A 20,830-nucleotide genomic window follows, 5' to 3' on the forward strand; every position below is an offset into this window, starting at 1 on the left:
AACATCACTTTGGACTGTCATAGCTATCGTCTCTAGCATTTCACCCTCCTTCCAACGCCATACATATCGATTGCTCTTCTCGACCCATTGACTAGGACAATCCACCCCTATTGTTATTGATCCCTCCATTAGTGGTACCTAAATAAAGTCATTTGTTAAAAAAAGTTGATAGTGATTTCATAGTGCCATGAATGAATCCCAACAGATGTGTTATCTGTTGCAACAGGTAAGTGGTCAGTTGCAACAGATTACTTACTTGTCGGGATTCAGGTTACGCTCCTGAATATCTGTTGCAACAGATGAAACGCTTGTTGGGATTGATGTTACAGTACTAAATCACCTTTGAAGTTGATTCCAACAGATGAGTAACATGTTGCAACAGATAATTAACCTATTGCGACAGATGACTTACCTGTTGCAACAGGTTAGTTATCTGTTGTAACAAATATTTACCTTGTTACAATAAATAACATTGCTGTTGAAATCTTGTTCAGGTTCTATTGCAACAGATTACTAATCTGATGAAACAAATATTTATCATGTCGCACGATAACTAATCTGCTGCAACAGATATGTTAAATATTGCAACAGATGATCCTTTTGTTTAAACATAAATTCAACATATCAGTCTTCCGTTGAACAGACCTCTCATCTGTCGCAACAGATGATTTATCTATTTAAACAGATGGATCTTATGTTGGATTCATGAATGAGTTCTATCCATTGTTGAAAAACAACAACACAATAGCAGTTACCCAGATAACAAATTCAACTAAAAATCATAATTTGACTTACCAAGGTCTCCTATGAAGTAATGCCAAAGTGGAAAGTGATGTTCGAAATAAAATTTGACCTAAGAAATTGGTCAAATAGCAACAGTAGCGGTAACAACAACAACAACGATGACAAATGGTCAACAAGAAGAAGATGAAGACGATAATGAAGCAGAATGGGTGAGAAGAGAGAGAGACGCCTTTTTTCCCTCTGTTTTCTGTTATATAGACTAACATTTGGATCAAAGTGTAAATTTTAAAACTTGTGGATTATTTTCAAACTTCCCCAACTTTCTTAATCCATAATAAAGTAATTGTCATATTCACCTAAAAATTAAGATTTGTGTCACCTACACCTCATTTTAAAACTGTTTTGTCACCTACGACCCAAAGTCCCAAGATAGTTAATACTAATAATTGATTATGTCGTTTATTCTCTTGTTAATCGTTAAAAAGGTTTATTCATTTTTATTTTTAAAAAAATCAAAGTTGTCATAAAAGGTTTTTATCCTTTTTTTAATTTGATAAAATAAATACGTAAAAGTTTTTTTGTTTTTTTTTTAATTTTAATGTACTGAATTAGGGATATGCCTTGAAGGTGTAAGTATAAATTTTTCCATAGTATATGGGATGTAAATAATTTTAGAATATAGTTCATTCACTTTCTCGATTAGAGGTATTTTATATATTATCTATAAAAAGCAAAGAGAAATAAGAAATCTTCAAATGTCTATTAGGGTTCAATAAAAATGATTAATTAAAAAAAAAAAAAAAAAAAGATAAAGCTCGCGGGCTTTCTATCAAGGCTATTGATTATTGGAATATAATATGCTCTAGGGGGTTGCCAACTAATCAATGGCTATCAAGTTTTAAATTCAAAACGATTGATTAACAAGTTGAATCAGAAGAAGGAATCGAGATTTATGTTTTTATATATTTACGTACACTAAATGAAAGGGATATTGTCAAAGAAATGCACATAGAAGAGATAAAGACAACAAACTTAACATGTTCACTGCTTTTGAATTTAATCTAAAACATTAAAAGCGAAGAAGTAAAAAAAATAATAATAATAATAGAAATTGGAGGAAAAATCGAGCAACATATGATGATATTGTGGTATATCAAAATATCCAATACTAGTACTTTAAATTTGAACTATCAATATCAAAATGAAACACGCCCAACTCAAATATCAAAATAAAAACTTTGAAGAGAGGAATGGAAAGGAGTCGAGTACTTACATAATCATCTATAACCAATTAAATTGCACAAAATAGGACTATGTGGTACTTTTTCGAGTTGATCTTTCCTTTTCTTCAATCGTTTTCAAACTTACTTTGTCCGACATAAGAAAGTGTATAAGAAAATAAATTCTTAATCTAACTTTAACATAAAATTAAAATTAATGTATGAAAAGGAAATTTTCCAAGTTCATATATATAAGAAATTCATAATTTTCTCATAATTTCAACCATATATGAAACCTCACAAAGAGCAACTGTACATGTGGTGACATGCTGCTCTAGTGATCGAGCTAGCTATGTGGTGTGGACATCTTCTTTGTATGAGCTATTTCTCTTCTTCATATACCGAAAAACCACTTGTATATATCCTCACAGTTTTTTCAGTATATATATTTTGGTCATCTTGCATGAATATAATTAATTGGTTCTAATTATGATGCCTTTATAAGTTACGTTTTTCCTAGACTGTTTTCTCTAGCTAGTGCCATCCAACTCAATATCAGCTGCATCTTAACTAACTACCAAAGGACTGAAAGGAGTAAGGACAAATTAAAGGATACACACAGAGAGGATTGGACTAAGTAGAACAACACATAACTACAAAACCTTATTATACAGTTATTAGTTTGGAAGCAAATTGAATATCGTAATACACTTTGGCCACGTGTCGATGAACAGCAAGGGAAAAACACGTAGCATTGCATGCAACTAAAACAGCATGAATATTTAACACGTGGCTGTGTATAATCACAGTTATTAGTTTGGAAGCAAATTGAATATCGTAATACACTTTGGCCACGTGTCGATGAACAGCAAGGGAAAAACACGTAGCATTGCATGCAACTAAAACAGCATGAATATTTAACACGTGGCTGTGTATAATCACAATTTTTTTTTTCCTCTCTGATTGGTGCCCGCATTGAATTGGATTCTCGACTAATTCGAATCGTGTATTGCAAGGCCCATTAAGATAGCAGCGCTCCCAATAGAGTTTTCTCCATATCTAGGATCGAACTATCGACCTCTCATTAATGGTAGAGCAGCCTCATCCACTGCACCACAACCCATGTTAATAAAATAATAGTAGAGTATAATCAGAATTATTATTGTTAACTCTCAACCCTATCGGTTACAACTTACAAGTCTTTTGGTCGGTTAAATATTTTCCGTATAGTATACTATCGAACTATCCATGCAAAGAAGTTATATATAACCGTTACATGCATATCATAAGTTCATAACCAAAGTGAGAACAAGAACACGAACTCTCATATATCATTATCAAATGTCAAACTAGTTTTGTTACAAAAGAAAAGATCATAAAATGGCTCCTGAACTTGTGAGTGGCACAATAAAGGCCAGTACTAGTACTAGTAGTAGTAGTAGTGCTCAAAATGGGGTAGAATCAAGGAGGTCATCAATATCATGTGCTTATGTAACTTTCTTAGCAGGTAATGGTGATTATGTGAAAGGGGTGGTAGGTTTAGCAAAGGGATTAATAAAAGCAAAATCTATGTATCCATTGGTGGTGGCAATTTTGCCTGATGTGCCTGAGGAACACAGACAGCTATTAAGGAGACATGGTTGTATAGTGAGGGAGATAGAGCCACTTGCTCCTTCGTTGCAGTCGACGTCTGATAAATATGCAAGGTCTTATTACGTTCTCAACTACTCCAAACTTCGCATTTGGCAGGTAATTAAACTACTCTCTTGACGAGATTCCACTAGCTAGCTAGCTACCACTCATTTAATTTTACTGGCTGTTTGTACTGACTACAATTTTCACACTTCAGATATCTGTTGGTAAAAGTTTTTCTTTTGTTGGTGTCTTAATTAGTCAAAGTTTTATTTTCGTAATCAATCAAACACCGTACGTAACATCCATATATACAACTTTACATGACAAGTGTAACGGAATGGCCACATATTAACTCTACTACATTAGAAGGGTGTTAACAGAATAGAGGGAAGTATAATAAGTTCTCGTCTAATATACCATAAATTACAATAATTATTATAGTTGAAAATAAAATGAATAAAAGTGAAGAAAATAAAATAATCTTCTTCTTGGCTGAGGCGCGAATATCTCGCTTTCTTTAAGGAGATTCAAGTCCGTTGCGGCATAATCTACACCGATCCAGCAGTATATCTCGTGATTTGTCCCCTCCAGGATACTTATTTCCTTGTACATGCAATAACATGCAAGACAACCTCTATTTATAGGTGAGGTATCAACTCTCCTATTGAATAGGAAGAATGTGGTGTAGTAAAGTGGGTACATGAATGATTGGATGTTACATGGTTACAAGTAAAATTACATAGTATAATGGGCAAATAAAGACTTAGTGGTTACAGGAGTTTCAAGAAACTCATAATCACATTCTTCCACTAACAAATGTAAATAATAATACTCATAATACACAATTTATACCTACTAACATTTGCACTTAATATATTAATTTAATAATAAAATACATATACACCAACAATAAGTATTATTTTTGAATCTTGTTTTAAAAACATTAAACTAAAAAACAAATTATCAAATATCAAATTAATCTGGCCGTTTCATGAATGATTGATCCTTTTGCTATCTGCAGTTTGTTGAGTTCAGTAAGATGGTTTACTTAGATGGAGATATGCAAGTTTTCGACAACATAGACCATCTGTTCGAGTTGCCTGACAAGTATTTCTATGCGGTGGCAGACTGCATATGCGATATGTATGGGGAGCCATGTCCAGAGGTTCTGCCATGGCCAAAGGAGTTGGGGCCAAGGCCATCTATATACTTCAATGCAGGCATGTTTGTCTTTCAGCCCAATCTCTCCATCTATGTTCGTCTCTTGAACACCCTCAAAGTTACCCCACCCACCCAATTTGCTGAACAGGTACTTCTATAATTTAACCCCCCCCATACGTGTATATAAATTTGTATGCATGTATATATATGAAGTTGGACTATTAAGATAAAAGAGTTAAATAGATAAAGCAGTTAACCTATTATAACAAAGGGTGTGTTTGGTGGGAGGAGAATATTTTCTTTAGGAAACTAATTTCCATAGTGTAGGCAAATCAAGTTTTTCAGCCTTATTATTTCACATTGATTGATTGTCCTTCCTTCACTCCAATACACTTCTTCAGGCTTAGTTCTGTAGCTCCCATTTCCACCACCCCCACCCCTACCTTTACCTTCTATATATGCTTTTAAAATAAGATATCTTTTACTTGGGTATCGAAAAATCCAACTTGAAAATATTTTTTAAGACTTAATGTTTTCCTTCCTACCGATCATACCCTAATAGTTGAACATTACTTAGTGCAGTAATGTGCAGATTCTGTATATGTACTTCGTGTTGACCAACTTTAGAAGTTGTGTCGAATTACTGTGCGCTATTCGTTGCTTTGTGATCATAATTTTGGTAGGCTATGTTGAATGTAATGCAACTTTTTAAACCTCCTCATAGCTCTCAAAGACGTGGTTTATATACATCACATTTTCGTGTACATCTACTTCAACACATACATAATTCCAATTGTTTCCCTTTTGTAGGACTTTCTAAACATGTTCTTTAAAGACATGTACAAGCCAATTCCTTATGCATACAATTTGTTGTTGGCCATGCTATGGCGCCACCCAGAGAAAATTGAGGTCAATAAGGCGAAAGCAGTTCACTACTGTTCTCCAGGCGCCAAGCCGTGGAAGTATACTGGCAAGGAAGAACACATGGATCGCGAGGATATCAAAATGCTAGTTAAGAAATGGTGGGACATTTATAATGATCAGACACTGGACTACAAGGCGCAGGGTTCTAGAGTTGATCCGGGTCAAGTTGAAGCAAACAGATTAATGGCAGCAGCCTTTTCTGATACGAATATAAGTACTAGTTTATGTGTAGCTAGCCCATCAGCTGCTTAGCTATAATATATGGCAGTTGATCCATGGAGTTTCATGTGATCAACTCTTAACATTATTAGTCGTGGAGGGTCTAGGAAAATACAGCCACTTGTTTATTTTTTTTGTTGGTTCAGTAAGCGTAAGTGCTTGTACTATTGTAGCTTATATAAGCGTCCTTCAATCTTATAAGCAACTGATTAGTTTATAGACATGATGGAACAGCACAATGGAAGGTCAGATATATACTCTATTATAGCGTCTTAGCAAATACAGCGGTTTTCGACCTTGGGATGCTTCTTCCTTCTCACCTTTTTGAGCTTAAACTTATGTCCTGTAGCAGCATATGAGCTGCAACATTTGAACGAACCAAATAGATTAGGACATTTAAGTAAGATGAGATTCACCTAAAGTCTTACGGTAGGAATATGGAGCACAAGTACGAGTTACCATTAATTGAAATAATGGAATATAAAGAACCAAAGATGAAAATGGATCACCATTTGCAGCCAAGCTTACTAAATTGGAGGATGTATTTAATTGAACTCAACGACATTAAAATCAGCCAAGACAAGTTGGCGAACGTGCACAAAAGAAATGATTTCTGAGGTGGTGGTTCTCAAAATGTATCTTACAAATCCATTATCCCGAAACAACAAAGAAAATCACATTCTAGATGTCATAACTGGACCTGCCAGCAAAACTTACCAAATTATGGTATATGAATTTGAGAAGCTCATCTCCCCAATAAGGCAACACGATCTTTCTGAACAGCCTGTGATAAATTTATGTCAAAGAGCTCACACCGAATTGGCATTTCCATTTCATAGAAAGGATTCTTCAAGACATAATCAGTGTATAATTCATAGATATACTTCAAGAGAGACTCCATATGCAGAGTTCCAGGTTCACAGACCACAAAAAATTTTGTTCCTGCAATTAAATCAATCCAATCCTTTAATTGGTAGGAGTAACGCCTTAATTGACAGTCATACTAAGGAAAAGAAACTAAGAAAAAGTTGTACGATTGAATTTCATCAAATCAAATGGTCCAAGCCACTGACTGAAGCACACAAATAGTGGACCAGTCTGTTAAATATTTCCCGAGTGGCTTCACATGCACTATTGATTACTCCTCCACCATTTTCGTTGCATTATTATACAAGTGAACAGCTTCCATCGTTTCTTTAAAAATGTGCAAACGGGTTTTCCTGCTTTCAAATATTTCACTTCATTTGAACATAGTATCAGGACAAACTTATTTCTGCGAGCAGCAGTCTCATCAGAAAAATCCAAGAAGAATATCATCTACACAAGTTTAGATATTAGCTATGCTGAAGAAACATAATCTTCCGGTTGTTTGTGTGTACAGTGCTTTTTTGGGGATATTCTTTTATGGATCACGTTTTTGGTAGATCTAGGCAACAAGGAAAGGAGGAGTTCATGAAAATGTAGTCTCATTCTTTTTTCTTGATCTGTCCAAAGAAGGTGTTGATCTATGCTGCAAAGATTGAAGATCCCCTCCTCTACAAAGCAACTGCAGCAACATACCCTAGTGTATTCCCATAAAGTGGGGTCTGGGAGGGTAAGCACTACCTCAGATGAAGTAGTGAGGTTGTTTCCGATAGACCCCTGACTCAAGACAGATCACAATATAACAAACAAAAAATATAAAAGCAAACAACAAAAAAAAGGATATCACACCGCTAGATAGTAAAGGAAACAAGACACCCACAAAATAATATTATAAACTAGCTATACGAAATCATAGACGTCACCAAAACACCACGAACAAGAGACTACAAGAAACTACAGGCACAGATACAAACAGAGCACTCTTCCCTATTATTACAAACATACTCCTACCTACTACCCCTCTACCCTAATCCGTGTCCTCCACACCTTCGTAAGCTGCAACTGCCCCATGTCCAGCCTAATCACCTCCCTTCAATATTTCTTCGGCCTACCTCTACCCCCGCCTAAAAACATCCATGGTCAGCCTCTCACATTTCCGTACTGTGAGCTACTCAATATAGGGAGGAAATACCATACAATAGCAATAAAGGGCCTCAAGTAAATAACCAAGCTAAATTCTGAGACTCAATCGTTTACAGCAAATGCAGTAAAAAATTATCACAAGAAGACACACAAGATATGTTGCCACTGCCGAACTAAAGAACTTTTAGGAGTTTAATCCTCTAAAGAAATAGGTAGAAAAGTAAAAGTCAAAGGTACATAAATAGAAGTATGATTCTCTTAACACAGTAACATTTAAGGTACTACCTATTCATGATTAATGAATGGCCAAAGAAGTAGGAACCAGTTCTCAAGTTGCATCTCGGTCGAAAATTAACAAAACTTAAGGCAGTTATATGATAAAAAGCATCTAATACTCAAACCGCGACAACGTCCTGTGATATCTTAGAAAAAGAAGTTCCAAAAAATGCAGTAGACATTACATAGGAAATCAGAACACATATAATAACAATAGTACAGAAGCCCATGTCAACTAGTCTATGTTACCTGTTCAACTATCATGTTTAAATTTTGATTAATTGCCTGTTCAACTATTATTTCAAATATATTAATCCCACACTTTAATATTTCCTAGTGTTCATGTTAGTTATAGGAATTCATCTAATTTAAGATGGAAAAGGTATATTATCAAGGTAGACCAATGTCAGATAATCAACTAACTAGGAGCAGGGTTCGATTTTCCTTAAATTTAAATGCACATCTCTACAGAAGATTGAAATACGCAGAACTGACACACACAGGTTACACATACATGTACATAATTGCCAAGTCTATAATGCCCCACTAGCCCAGCTGTGCTTAAATATAAAAAACAAAGGGTAAGAGGGGGGTAAAGAGCTATTTTATCATAAGAGCTTGATCACTCTTTGACTCTAACATCAAGATATAAGCCATGCACATTGTAGGAAGCACACCTCAATTTCGAAAGTAAACATCTCAACGAATTTAATCAATTTCAGGTTGACCCTTTAACTAAACAGCTAACTGGATATTGTCCAACTTAGACATTGAATATTTGATCAAGATATCATGTGGAGGCCGACGATATCAATGCACTTAGAATAAATCAACAGCCAACCATGGTAGAATGTTGTAGTAATTTTTCTGAGATTGACCATCAGTCTCCTATCCTTGAACTTATACACCTCAAGCTATAACAATAGACACTTTTCAAGAATAACATCAAAGTATTCGTCAAGTGCTAGGGAGACCCAATAGTCATCATTCTTGATAGAATACGTTATGCACTCTTAACATGTTAAAGTTTATTCCAATTTGAATGAGAAAGGGTCCTGTTAATTGTTTTCACATTATTTGAAGAAAGGTACTGCTGGTAATAAATAACACGACAAAATAAACTTCAGTCCCAGGGACATATACAGGTCGGTAAGAACTTAGTTTGTTTTATTAATAACTTAAAGTTGGAGTACGGGCCCAGGGTTCTTGAATCTTTTTACATATATTTACCCAAAAAAGATGGCCTGTAAGAAAAATATTTACCTGAAAGAAAATGACCACCCTCTACCATAGTTTAGATAGCTCTAATATAAAGGTACTAGTCAACAAATAAGTTGGCTAACCATCTTCGGATTAAAAGGCTAGATGTTCACATAATTGGATGAAATAAACTCAAGCAGAATCATTGTTTTCGGGGTGGGGGTGCGGGGGTGGGGTTGGGGGGTTGGAGAGATGGTACATGAAACTCTTGCTGCAAATGAACTCACCTTCTGAAAAGCTATTCAAAATCAACAAGTGTTTCATCTTATTTTGAGCAAACACAAAATGTTAACATCTCTTCAGAGAGTGCAGAACTACAAGCAGATGCATATCGACAAACAACATTAAACTATCACACATCACAAGAAAAAAAGCTGTCACGTAATTACCCGGACCAAAATAATAGTCTTATCTTTCTGACTTTATTCACCAATCTATACCAATAAAGCACAATGTTCCATTTAGAATGAGCCTGATCCAGAACCACAAACCTAATTGGTGATAAATTTCTAAACTGAGACACCAATCCAGTCGGCAATACAGTATTAGTCAATGGTACAATGACGTGAGATCCAAATAAAAATCTAATAGCAGCCTTTGCAGTAGAACGAAGTTGTAACACTGCCTTGCTCACAAGTTCTGATAACCGACAGGAACGGTTCCTAAGGAACCCTTGAGTCATTTGTTAAGACTGTCTTTCACCATGATTACCAGCATGTATGCCAAGAAGTACAAAGTGCAGACATATAATTACACATCACTAATATGGAGGGAAAAGAAGGATCAAGCGACATTATATCTGTTTCCTATCTACTAGAAAAAACTGAAACTTTACTTAGAAAGGGAGGATTGCAAAGAACGGGGGGAAAAGGCAAGGAGTAGAAAAGGATGCTGATTACGTAAGACTTGGTAATCATGAAGATGGAATGAAGCCCTGGATCTCAACAAAGAAACACCACGACCAATTAGAATTTCCACATTATACCTCTACCTCTAACCTTTGAGAAGTCAAAGGAATTGAAAGGTGTTAACTTTACTTCCTTACTCCAACAAATGACAAGATACCTCATTACGTTTCCCTATCATTTCCATCCCCTTTTCATTTCTACCCAAGAGTCAATAATATAGGTTAGGAATTCAAAAAAACTTCCTGCAATATTTCTTATATGAGTTCATCAAGCTGCCCTTTCCATCATATTAACTAAATTCTTAGTAACTTTTAGGCCAAAGATTAAGCTTTAAATTTGTAACCTTTTTGCTACTAAGTAAGCCTTAGTTCCTTACTAGCTTATAGCTGAACATCTAGAACTACACGTTCCTTCACAAAAGATAAACAGTACAATCTATAACACAACATATATGTTGAACAAGATGTCAAAAATGAAAGCTGATAAAACTCTCAAAAAGAAAATATGCTTCTCCAAAATAAATCAGATTAAAGACAAAATGGTGGAGATGTGAGAATTACCAGTAAGAGATTGGAAGCAATGGAGATCAAACGTATCAGCTTGAAGGAGTTCGATACCAGCACAACCATTAACCGGGGACAACTGCTGAGAGATTGCGTGCATAGAATGCCATAGACTAGCCAATCTCAAACTATCATTTGTGTCCATCTTTCCGGCAGAACCATAATCCTAAAGGTAATTCACACATCCCATTAAACCCACAAATAAGAACAAAATAGAACAACCTAAGCTGAAATTTAATGTTGCTCGGACTCTCCAAAAATGAAGCCGCACCCGTGTCGGATCCTTCAAAAATGTACCTACTTTTGAAGGATCCGACACTCATCTATCGACATTTTTGAAGAGCCCATGCAACCTAAGGTAAAAAGCATGGAATTTGATTTCACCTTGCAGAAGATAAGCCCTCCTGATTTATTAATGATGTAAAGGCTGTAAATAGCTGCCATTTATATTGAATCCTTCTCTTTCTTGGCCTCTCACGGCAAATTAATCTGAATGGATTTAATTCACAAGATTAGTAAATGAAGGTCTCAGGCTATTTTTTTCCTCAAGAACAGTCAAAGTAATGCACTGAATACCAATTTTCCAAAAGAACTAAAAACAACAAACCCAGTGAAATCCCACAAGTGGTGCATTTCCCAAAAGAACTACAAAGAAAGAAAAAAGTCCCTGATTTCTAGATTACAGTCGCTTTTTTTCCTGGAAACAATCAGAACAGCTTTGCCTTTGATATAAATAGCACCAAAAAAAAAACAATGACAACAACTACTATGCCATTTTTGGTTATAAGAATCCTCAATAAGCTAGAAAGAAGACAAAAAAGAAATAATTGCTACTGATCTCTAATTTTAAAGAAGTGATGTAAGTGAAATTGAGTAGACAAGATTTGGGTAAAATGAATTGAAACCTAGTTAAGTTAAACGTATGCGCAATGAGATGAGGAGAGTTTATCTGAATATCAGACTTGGAGGAAGATCACAAAGATCACTAAGGACTCCGTCCTGATTTGCAGATGAAAGAGAAACTTGGAAATTGTGGTAGGAAGGGTCAAGGGTTGGGGAATTGGTAACGGGAAAAATGGTGATGCAAGTTCTGAGTTCGATGAAAAGCCAAAAATGGCGTTCAAATGGGGGAAAACAGTCTCTGAATATCCATGTTATTTTCTTATTGCTGTTCGTCGCGTGTTGCTGATAAAGGGGAAGGGGTGGATCGGGTCGGGTGTTGTTATTTGTTGGGCTGGGGCGGTCTGTGCTGTTGTTGTTATCGGGCTGGTGTTGAGAAGGGGCTAAATGGTTGGGCCTGGGTCGGACGACTTTAGAAGGGAATGGGCTGGGTTAAAAATTGAAAGGGCAATGGTAGAAATTTTGGCTAGTTTAGCAAATAACCATAGATTAGAATTTAAGTCAATTTAAATTTTATTCGGATTGAAAATCAGTTGGTCAATTACATTGTAATTGCGATCAAATCAATTTCAACTATGATCAAATTCGATAAATTAATTAAATTAAAATAAATTTCGATAGAAATTAAGTACAGATTTAACTCCAACTTCTTGGTTTCATTAAATCAAGCAAATACTTTTTCGAATAAATTATTCATTTTATTTTATTTTATTTCACGATATAACTTGTGAAATTCGTTCAAATTTGATTAATTATTGAAGTTTTATTTGTTAAGGAAAAAAAAATCAAATAACCTTTCTTAGATTATTAAACAATTGATGTTTGATAACTGAGTAATTGAAGAAGAAAGTCATATAGATGTTAATGAAGTAGTAAAATCGTTTTAGAGAGAAAAGGGGATGATTGATATCCTGATAATAATTATCACCCCTTTTTATGGATATGCAATATTTTTTCCATATATAATTTTTTTTCTTTATAATAATTTTAAAAATAATTTTTTCCTTTTTTAAACCCTTTGTTGCTATAACTTGCAAAGTTGAAAATATTGCTATCGGTTGCAATTTTTAATCTAAGAAATGTTTATTGGGCTAGTGTTCAGAAGGGGTTAAATGGTCGGGCATGAAAAAAAATTCAAATAACCTTCCTTAGATTGTTAATTACAACTTATAGCATAACTTTCATCTTTGCAAGTTGTAGTAAAAAAGAGTATAAAAAAAAGAAAAAGAAAATTATTTTTTCTAATAACAAGATTTCATACACATAAAAAAAAGGATGACAGTTATTATCAGTATATCAATCATCCTCTTAATTCTTCCTGAAACGATTTTACTCCTACTTCATTAACATCTAAATGATTTCATACTTTCAAAATCATTATTCAACCAACGATTTCTTCTCCTTCATAAGAAATTCTCTTTCTTCTATTTTTTCCTTTGTTCTTTTAAAAGAATATATGATATAAGGAGTATTATCAATTTCTTTATTAAATATCCATTGAACAAAAGTTATGTCAATGGATACCACGAAAAATATTGAATCATTCGTCATTTGTGCTGGTAACAACATAAATAAGGATTTGAATGCAGGTCAAACTCTTTTATAAGAATAATATAGTGAAAATCATCTTGTATATATTTATTAGACTATTTCATGTATGAAATTTGTATAAAATCAATATGAAATATCAATATTCCGTTCAAGATTTATAAAATAGTTTCTTATATTTATATGTAATGAGTATAATGCTTGCAAAAGTTGGTATAAAAATTGACTTTCATCGAATATTATACGTTATTTTTTTTATATGAAATAAATATACAAACTTGTATTTTTTGAATTATTTTGTGTATAAAACTTGTATAGTATCAATATTAAATTCAAGTTTTATAAAATAGTTTCTTATATGTTATGTTTATACAGTAAAGAAAGTGTTGCCTGCTTGGCTTGTCCACCAAATCTGGGAAAGACAAAGAGTATGGAGATGGTTTCATGCTGAAACAGGATGATAAGAAAATAATCTCAGGTTCCTGGTGTTCTCTAATGACAACATGGGAATGAGGACAATGTGATTGTGATATTCAATTAACAAGATAGACTTAAAATTATAAATTGAATGAAATTAGTTTATAAAGTGATTTCTTACATGTCACTTTTGTATGAAATAAATATATAAATTGATATTTATGTATTGTGATATTCAATTTGGGTGATATCAATTTATATATCTATTTCATATACTATGTGTTTATCTCTTTGAATCAAGATTTTATCTCATCTACTTTTGTATTAAATTAAGATTTAATGAACACTGTTATCTTCATACTGAAAAAAAAGAATCAAGATTTATAAAAAAATTGCAGAACATCTGATTCTTCAATAATGAAAGAATTAAAAAATATATTATGATAAAAAGATGAAATCTGTGATTATCTACGAGGAATTTTGATTGATTTTGATGAAATATATGTGAAAAAAATATAGAGTAAAATAGAGTGGAAAGAGTGAGAAAGAACCTATAATTTATGAGATAAAATAATAGATTTGGTGTTTTTTTTTTTTGAAAAGATAAAAAGGATAATAAATAAAAATATAATATTAAACAGATTTTAATTCTTTCATAATTATTCATATAGTTATTAAGGAGGAATTGAATACTAAACTCTAAAAAAAGGAGTTACTTTTACTTGAAAAATAGTTAATCGTTTTTTTTAATAAATAAGTTAATTTTTTAAAAAGTTGCTACAACTTGAAATTAAAATTGCTAATAAAGCAATTATCTAAAAGTATTGTTATGACTTACAATTTTCAATCTAATAAATGTATAGGGATAATTTTCATATTTGTTAATCCATTTTAGTCCATCAATCAAATTTGAATTGATATTTAGCCCAAATTCAATCGTGAGAAATCTTATCAAAATACTTTTAAATAGACATTTTAAATTTGATATGTTATATAATACATATAGACATAAACATATATAAAAACAAATGATAACTTAGTAAGGTAATAAAAACTTATATACGTCAAAAATAATTTAATACTTCCTCTATTCACTTTTAGTTATCACGTTTCACTTCTGGAGAGTCAAACTATGGACATTTTTGGCCAGCGAAAACTGGATGCACCGTCTTTTTCTTCTTCTTCGTCTAATTTTCAAGTGCCAATACTTCCAGTGCCTCCGGGTCCATCAAAACACATGGATCCAGCGCTAACACCTCCCATTAGAGCAAATTTCATGTCTTCCGATGGCCGCCAGTGTCGCTTCCTTTGGTTTATGAACCAGTTGTTAATCTGCTTCTGGTCTAGCCCCGTCATTTCCGATTGCCTATTTTTTTCCTCTTCCTGCATTCAATGTCATCTATACATTGTTAACATGAATAGAAAAAATCAGATCACTATAAACTCGTAATTCATGACCCGTGACCCTGGATTCTTCACACTCAGTTGGTGGTCATAGAGAAATTAGAATGGCAAATGCGAAGATGAGGAGCAATAACAAATTGAGTTTAATTTATATACACCAACAATGTTAAAGCTCAAATAACTTCAGGCATCCATTGTAAGAGTTTAGATAACTGGAAATTAGCACACGTAACCTACTGCAACATGTTAAAATACATTGATTGTTTAAGATTCTTCTCAATATCCGTGTATGTAAAATCTATAATCATATCAACCTTGAAAACTGAATAGAATTTCTAATTAGTCATGGAGATGGCCATTATCCGAGGCATAAAAGGAACTAGAAATGCCAGTCCACACAAATGCTACATGTATTAATAATGTTTGAACTTTGAAGACCAGTTAAAATACGTACTAGTTTAGCCAGATCCTCCTTATAGAGTACTATCAGCAATATAATCTAGCTAAGCATAGTTTTGAGACGTCCTTAGACGAATGGCTCGTAGAAGAACTAAGAAATTACCGTGGGATAAGGCCATCCATAGTAGGTGTTCCACCAGTTCATCAAAGTGATTCTTGCATCCTTGGGTAACTTGCCTTTCTTCCTCTTCTTCAAAAATTCCTTTCTCGAACTGCTAAGGTAGGGCTATATTTGCGCATCAGCATTTCTGTTAGCTCATTATCACCTTCACGGCTAGCAGGAGCTTCTTGACTATCCGCTGCTTTCATCTCCTCACAGGCTAGATCCTCGTCTGAAGTACCACCTGCTTCATCTGCTATGGACATCAAACATAAATCAAAAGGGCTCGTATACTTACATTACTTGGCAAGGCACATCTTTTGCATTCATAATAAAGATTCTTCCGTATGGTATATTTCAATTTTAGGAAGAAAAAAAATCTCAGACAACACAACACCATTGTATGGAATACTTCATAGGCCCGTCCAATATAAGCCAGTGTTTCGACCAATTAATTAAAAGAGAACTAGTATAAATCAAAAATTTGATTACAACGGCTGACTAAATGACCAAATCAACCAAGTGACAGATTAAGCTTCCAGTTGAACAGATCCACATTGAGCAGTTTTAGCAATGCATCATATATCTCGATTAATTAATTACTTTCACCACTGCAAAACACTTATTAAGATATTCCTGCAAAAGCACACACACTGTTAAGATATCGTATGAGGATCCAGCTAATGCAAAATACACACACGCACAGCTTTTTCCGGTGCATGGTAACATGGAGATGTTACCCATCAGCACAGCAGAAATCATAAAGGAGCAACATAATCTAATTGTTACACTGTTTAACGATGCTTGCTTTAGATGTACATCATCACAGTTCACACGGGATTCAGTATAAGAGCTAATCCAGTTTCAAACTTTTCAAACAGCACACAGCTCTAATAACTAATAAATTCCCCGCTTTATAGTTACTCTATCACACCCTGAGTAATTTAGACAAAGAAAATAACAAATGGGGGAAAGACAAAAACAAATCTTTAAACGATCCTACACATTTAGAAAAAGAAACTGGCAATTCTATTAGTTTGGTGTTTGAAAATGGGAAAGTACTTTGGTCGTCTTCAGTGTATTATTCCAACTAATATAGAGAATATACTCTACCTTCACCTCAAGGTAGAGTATACTTCCTGTGTTGGAGAGAGTACTAATCGGTGGGCAAAGACAATTAAGTTGTAAAATAAATCAAAGCATTGATGCATCGCTATATAGAAATTGCTAATTATGGTTCAAGGTCCACGTGGAATTAATTGAACCAGTCCCTCTCTGGATGCAAACCAATAATATGTGTCCAAATATTAGCATCAGGCACACAAGTTCTTTATCGAAGATGTATGAACTAAGCGCATAGACATACACCAAGTTATCGCGACACATGGAATTTTTAATTAGAAAAAAAGTGAATGACGGGAGAAGACACGGAAAGAGCGAGTGAAAAAATAAATAAATAAATACGTCTCTTATATACTCAAGTCTTTCCAAATACAAAATTGTCTTCTCAACCTGAAAATTTAGAACTTACAGTGACTTGCGTATGCAGTACTGTTGTAAGCAAAATGTGCAATACTGGCTCAGATGTATGGGCACACGCCCTAAATGAGATAAACAAGACATCATATCCTAGTTTTCATTAAATATTAAGTTTGATGAAATCCCGAACTATGAAAAGGGGCATTTAGTGTCATAACTTGAAAGAAGTAGATTTTGAAAGATTACAAACAGAATAAGTTGCATAACATAGGGAGTATATTTCGTCAAACTACACATGTATGATGATCTTATAATTTAAGTAGTAAACCTTGGTTCTGTTAGTATTCCGATGACTCTTAGTGTAATCCTTAATTCATTCAAAGTCTAGCAGCACATAGTCAAGAAAAAATGAAATCGTGTAGGAAATAAATATCCATTCATGGCACTCAGAAACACCAAGGAAAGGCCCAACCTGGATGCATAGAGAGGAGGAAAATGCAAAAGTCACAAACAGTGAGGCAGACATGATACATCTTTATATTGAAGTAAATGAGAAAAACTTATTCCATCTCAACAGTAGCCCAGAGAAACAATCAACTATAATTTGACCACCATATCTCTCCAACTATATTTAACCTTTCCATATCTTTTAACCTTTTTTTTTATGGGTACATTGTGGGGAGAGGAAGGAAAAATGGAAAAAGGAATATAAAGAAGAGAATCGAAATTTTATTATAAGGTTAAAGTTCAGATAATTAATCAGCTGTTACTATTATTTTTTGAAGTTTCTTCTTTCATCCATTTTCGATTACATTGGGATCAAACAACAAAGAGAAAAGAGGCAAAAATAGAATTGTATGTAAAAAATTATGACTCCTAATAAAAATAATTTAATGAGGGATTTCCAAAAAAAAAAAAATTTAAAAAAAATGCAAGAATGCACACCTAACATTCAATTAGAGATTGAGGAAATGCAGAAATATCATATATGAGATTCAAATCTTCAATCTAAATCATTTTTGTACCATGCTTTTGCCATAAGATTATATATTTCCTTTTTTTTTTTTTTGCAAATGATAGTTATATTAATATTTTTTATTTAACGTCTACAGGAAAGTAATTTGTAGCAGAGCCACTGTACACACATTGATAGCAACAGTAGTTGCCCCCTGCAGTTAGTATTTACATTCTAATAAGTAGAATTATTGATATTATACTGCGTTGGCGTCTGAGTAGACGTTACTATCCTAATCTTCCGACATGATAAACCTCCATTCTTTTCAGCCTGCAAAATATCCAAAACGGAGGTAAATTATTTTTTAATTAAGAGAATTCAATTGAAATTCTTTCGATACATAAAGTTTCGCTCCAATTGGTAGCAGTAGATTATGCCTTGATAGTTTGTTTCACGTTGTTACTTTGTGTTTTCTTTCTTTAAAAAAAATGAAAATTAAAAAAAAAAATTATGGTTAGTTAGATATTGCTTGCAAATTATATTCAGATTAAGAATATTTAAGGTCTTGGTATAAAATATCATGCATGCCTAGCAGCTACTATTTGTTTCCTATTTGATAGTATTAATTATCATTCTCTGAAATAGAGAAAAAATATTGCAGATTGCATTGGCCTTTTTTTACTTCTTCATCTGGAAGTACCACTTGCTTCCAAAGATGTTAGAAATTCATAGACATCTAAAGCACAATTGCAAGACTAGGGAAAGGAGTATGGACAAAAATTGTAACAGGACACAAAAAAATAGGCACAGAAAAAGTCTGAAAAATGACGTGACTATAAATTATACAAGGGACACATTTAGAACTTTATCTTTCCAATTTGAATGCAATGCCTCAAGGCCCTAAACCATGTCTAAAAGCCTTGGTACTTCCGTACTTCGTGTGTCAACTAAACAAATGAATATTAGAGACAGATACCTAATTCACGCCTTAATCTACAAATAATAAGCATATCCATCATGCATGTGTCAAAACTAAGTAAATCACATGTTCATGTACACACCATAACATAAATCGAAACAAAGTGATTAATGCTCCATAGGTCTTGAAATTAGCACACCATCTACGAAATCGGACCTCCATGTGGTATCTATACATTTTAGGCCTGATCAAATCAGCTATATATAAATTCAATGTCATCAGCAACAAAGATCACACTTATCATCCATAATTTTCAAGTTCCATGACCTAAAAAATTTCAAATGGGGCTTTTATCATATGTAAACCATCATCTATGTGGGTTTTCAATTAAACCGAGGTTACTTTCTTCAGCGAAAAACTCAAGCCAAACAAACGAGTAGATTTTTAAACATCACAGCGTAAGGCAATTTCAGAAATAAAAAGTTCATTTTGTGTTGAAGTGTATAATTATTCTCAAAAGAGGTGGAGTCATTGTATATTATACGGTTCATGGAACCATAAACTTCAAATACAACATCTGCCTCCGGTTCTCAAATAAGAACAAAATAAAACAACCTAAGCTGAATTTTAATGTTGCTCGGATTCGCCAAAAATGATGCCACACCCATGTGTCGACATTTTTTAAGAGCCCGTGCAACCTAAGGTGAAAAGCGTTGAATTTGATTTCACCTTGCAGAAGATAAGCCCTCTCGATTTATTAATGATGTAAAGGCTGTAAATAGCTGCCATTTGTATTGAATCCTTCTCTTTCTTGGCCTCTCACGGCAAATTGCTTTCCATATAAATAGCACCAAAAAAAAAAAAGCCTAAAAAAGAATGCGGTGAACGTGGATCGAACACGTGACCTACAGATTTTCAGTCTGACGCTCTCCCAACTGAGCTATCCCCGCTTGTTGGCAGAACGAATCTATAAATTCAAGATCAAGGGTTTTGTTAAAAACCATCTATTTTTGGGGTTAGGATAGGACCATGGAGGAATTATCAAAGAGTAGTCTTTAGAGGACATTCAACTTTGTAATTCTGTAAAATTTTGCTTTTGTCTTCTTCTTTTTTTAACTGTTTTTTATCTTTTTATACAAGTTGAAAAGATAATTTTTTTTTTTTTTTAATATATAGAGTGATTATAAAAAATTATTTTCATATTTAAAATTAGGAGGTTAGTTTTATTTGATTGTTTGTTATCTTTCACGTAGATAAGATAAAGAGAAAAGATCTTCAATCTATTTTGATACAAGTATAAAGGAAAGGTGGATTTAACATTTGAAATTTAGAAATATTTATTGAGATAGTAAAATTAGTCCATCAAATTATAACTTGTGCAATTCCTTCTAATTTGGTTAATTATTGATCTTTTATTAGTTAACCCATTTCAATCCATCAAATTTGAATTGATATTTATCTCAATTTTAATCTTGAAAAATCTTATTAAAATACTTTTAAATAGACATTTTAAATTTGATATGTTATATATGAACAACAACAATAACAACATACTCAGTGTATTTCCACATAATGAGGTATGAAGAGGGTAAAGTGTATGCAGACCTGCCACTACCTAAGGTGAATTAGAAAAGTTGTTTCCGATAGCTCGATTCGAGACAAATAATATGTTATATGTGGACATAAAAATTAAAAAAATGATAACTTAATAAGATACAATAAAAACTTATAT

The 20,830-nt window shown here is 33.4% G+C and overlaps 3 protein-coding genes and 1 non-coding gene across 7 annotated transcripts; 1 reads left to right on the plus strand and 3 right to left on the minus strand.

Annotated features, from left to right (window-relative positions):
* The first annotated feature begins 3,219 nt into the window (after positions 1-3,219).
* Positions 3,220-6,210, plus strand: LOC107871163 (galactinol synthase 1). Its single transcript, XM_016717983.2, has 3 exons — positions 3,220-3,713; positions 4,621-4,908; positions 5,571-6,210. The coding sequence occupies exons 1-3, from the start codon at positions 3,345-3,347 to the stop codon at positions 5,934-5,936; spliced, it is 1,023 nt and encodes a 340-aa protein (XP_016573469.1). The 5' UTR covers positions 3,220-3,344; the 3' UTR covers positions 5,937-6,210.
* LOC107871164 (trafficking protein particle complex subunit 4) lies at positions 6,079-12,097 on the minus strand. Of its 4 annotated transcripts, none has more exons than XM_047394767.1 (5): positions 11,880-12,091; positions 11,302-11,406; positions 10,915-11,083; positions 6,621-6,845; positions 6,079-6,263 (listed from the first exon to the last, which is right to left on the minus strand). In XM_047394767.1, exons 2-4 carry the CDS (start codon positions 11,359-11,361, stop codon positions 6,649-6,651), a joined length of 426 nt encoding a protein of 141 aa, XP_047250723.1. In that variant the 5' UTR covers positions 11,362-11,406; positions 11,880-12,091; the 3' UTR covers positions 6,079-6,263; positions 6,621-6,648. The 4 variants fall into 4 exon arrangements, with proteins under 4 accessions (XP_047250723.1, XP_016573471.1, XP_016573470.1 ...); XM_016717985.2 differs by having other exon boundaries at positions 11,823-12,090; XM_016717984.2 differs by lacking the exon at positions 6,079-6,263 and having other exon boundaries at positions 6,428-6,845; positions 11,823-12,097.
* A 2,879-nt stretch (positions 12,098-14,976) lies between these two features.
* On the minus strand, positions 14,977-16,011 carry LOC107872092 (homeobox protein knotted-1-like 10). The gene is made up of 2 exons (XM_047395584.1): positions 15,859-16,011; positions 14,977-15,165 (listed from the first exon to the last, which is right to left on the minus strand). Exons 1-2 carry the CDS (start codon positions 16,009-16,011, stop codon positions 14,977-14,979), a joined length of 342 nt encoding a protein of 113 aa, XP_047251540.1.
* Positions 16,012-19,975: 3,964 nt separating this feature from the next.
* TRNAF-GAA lies at positions 19,976-20,048 on the minus strand. The gene has a single exon. It is a non-coding gene; the product is annotated as a tRNA-Phe (tRNA).
* Between the last annotated feature and the right edge of the window lie 782 nt (positions 20,049-20,830).

The sequence above is a fragment of the Capsicum annuum genome, chromosome 8, assembly GCF_002878395.1.
Source record: "Capsicum annuum cultivar UCD-10X-F1 chromosome 8, UCD10Xv1.1, whole genome shotgun sequence".
Classification (NCBI taxonomy): Eukaryota; Viridiplantae; Streptophyta; class Magnoliopsida; order Solanales; family Solanaceae; genus Capsicum; species Capsicum annuum.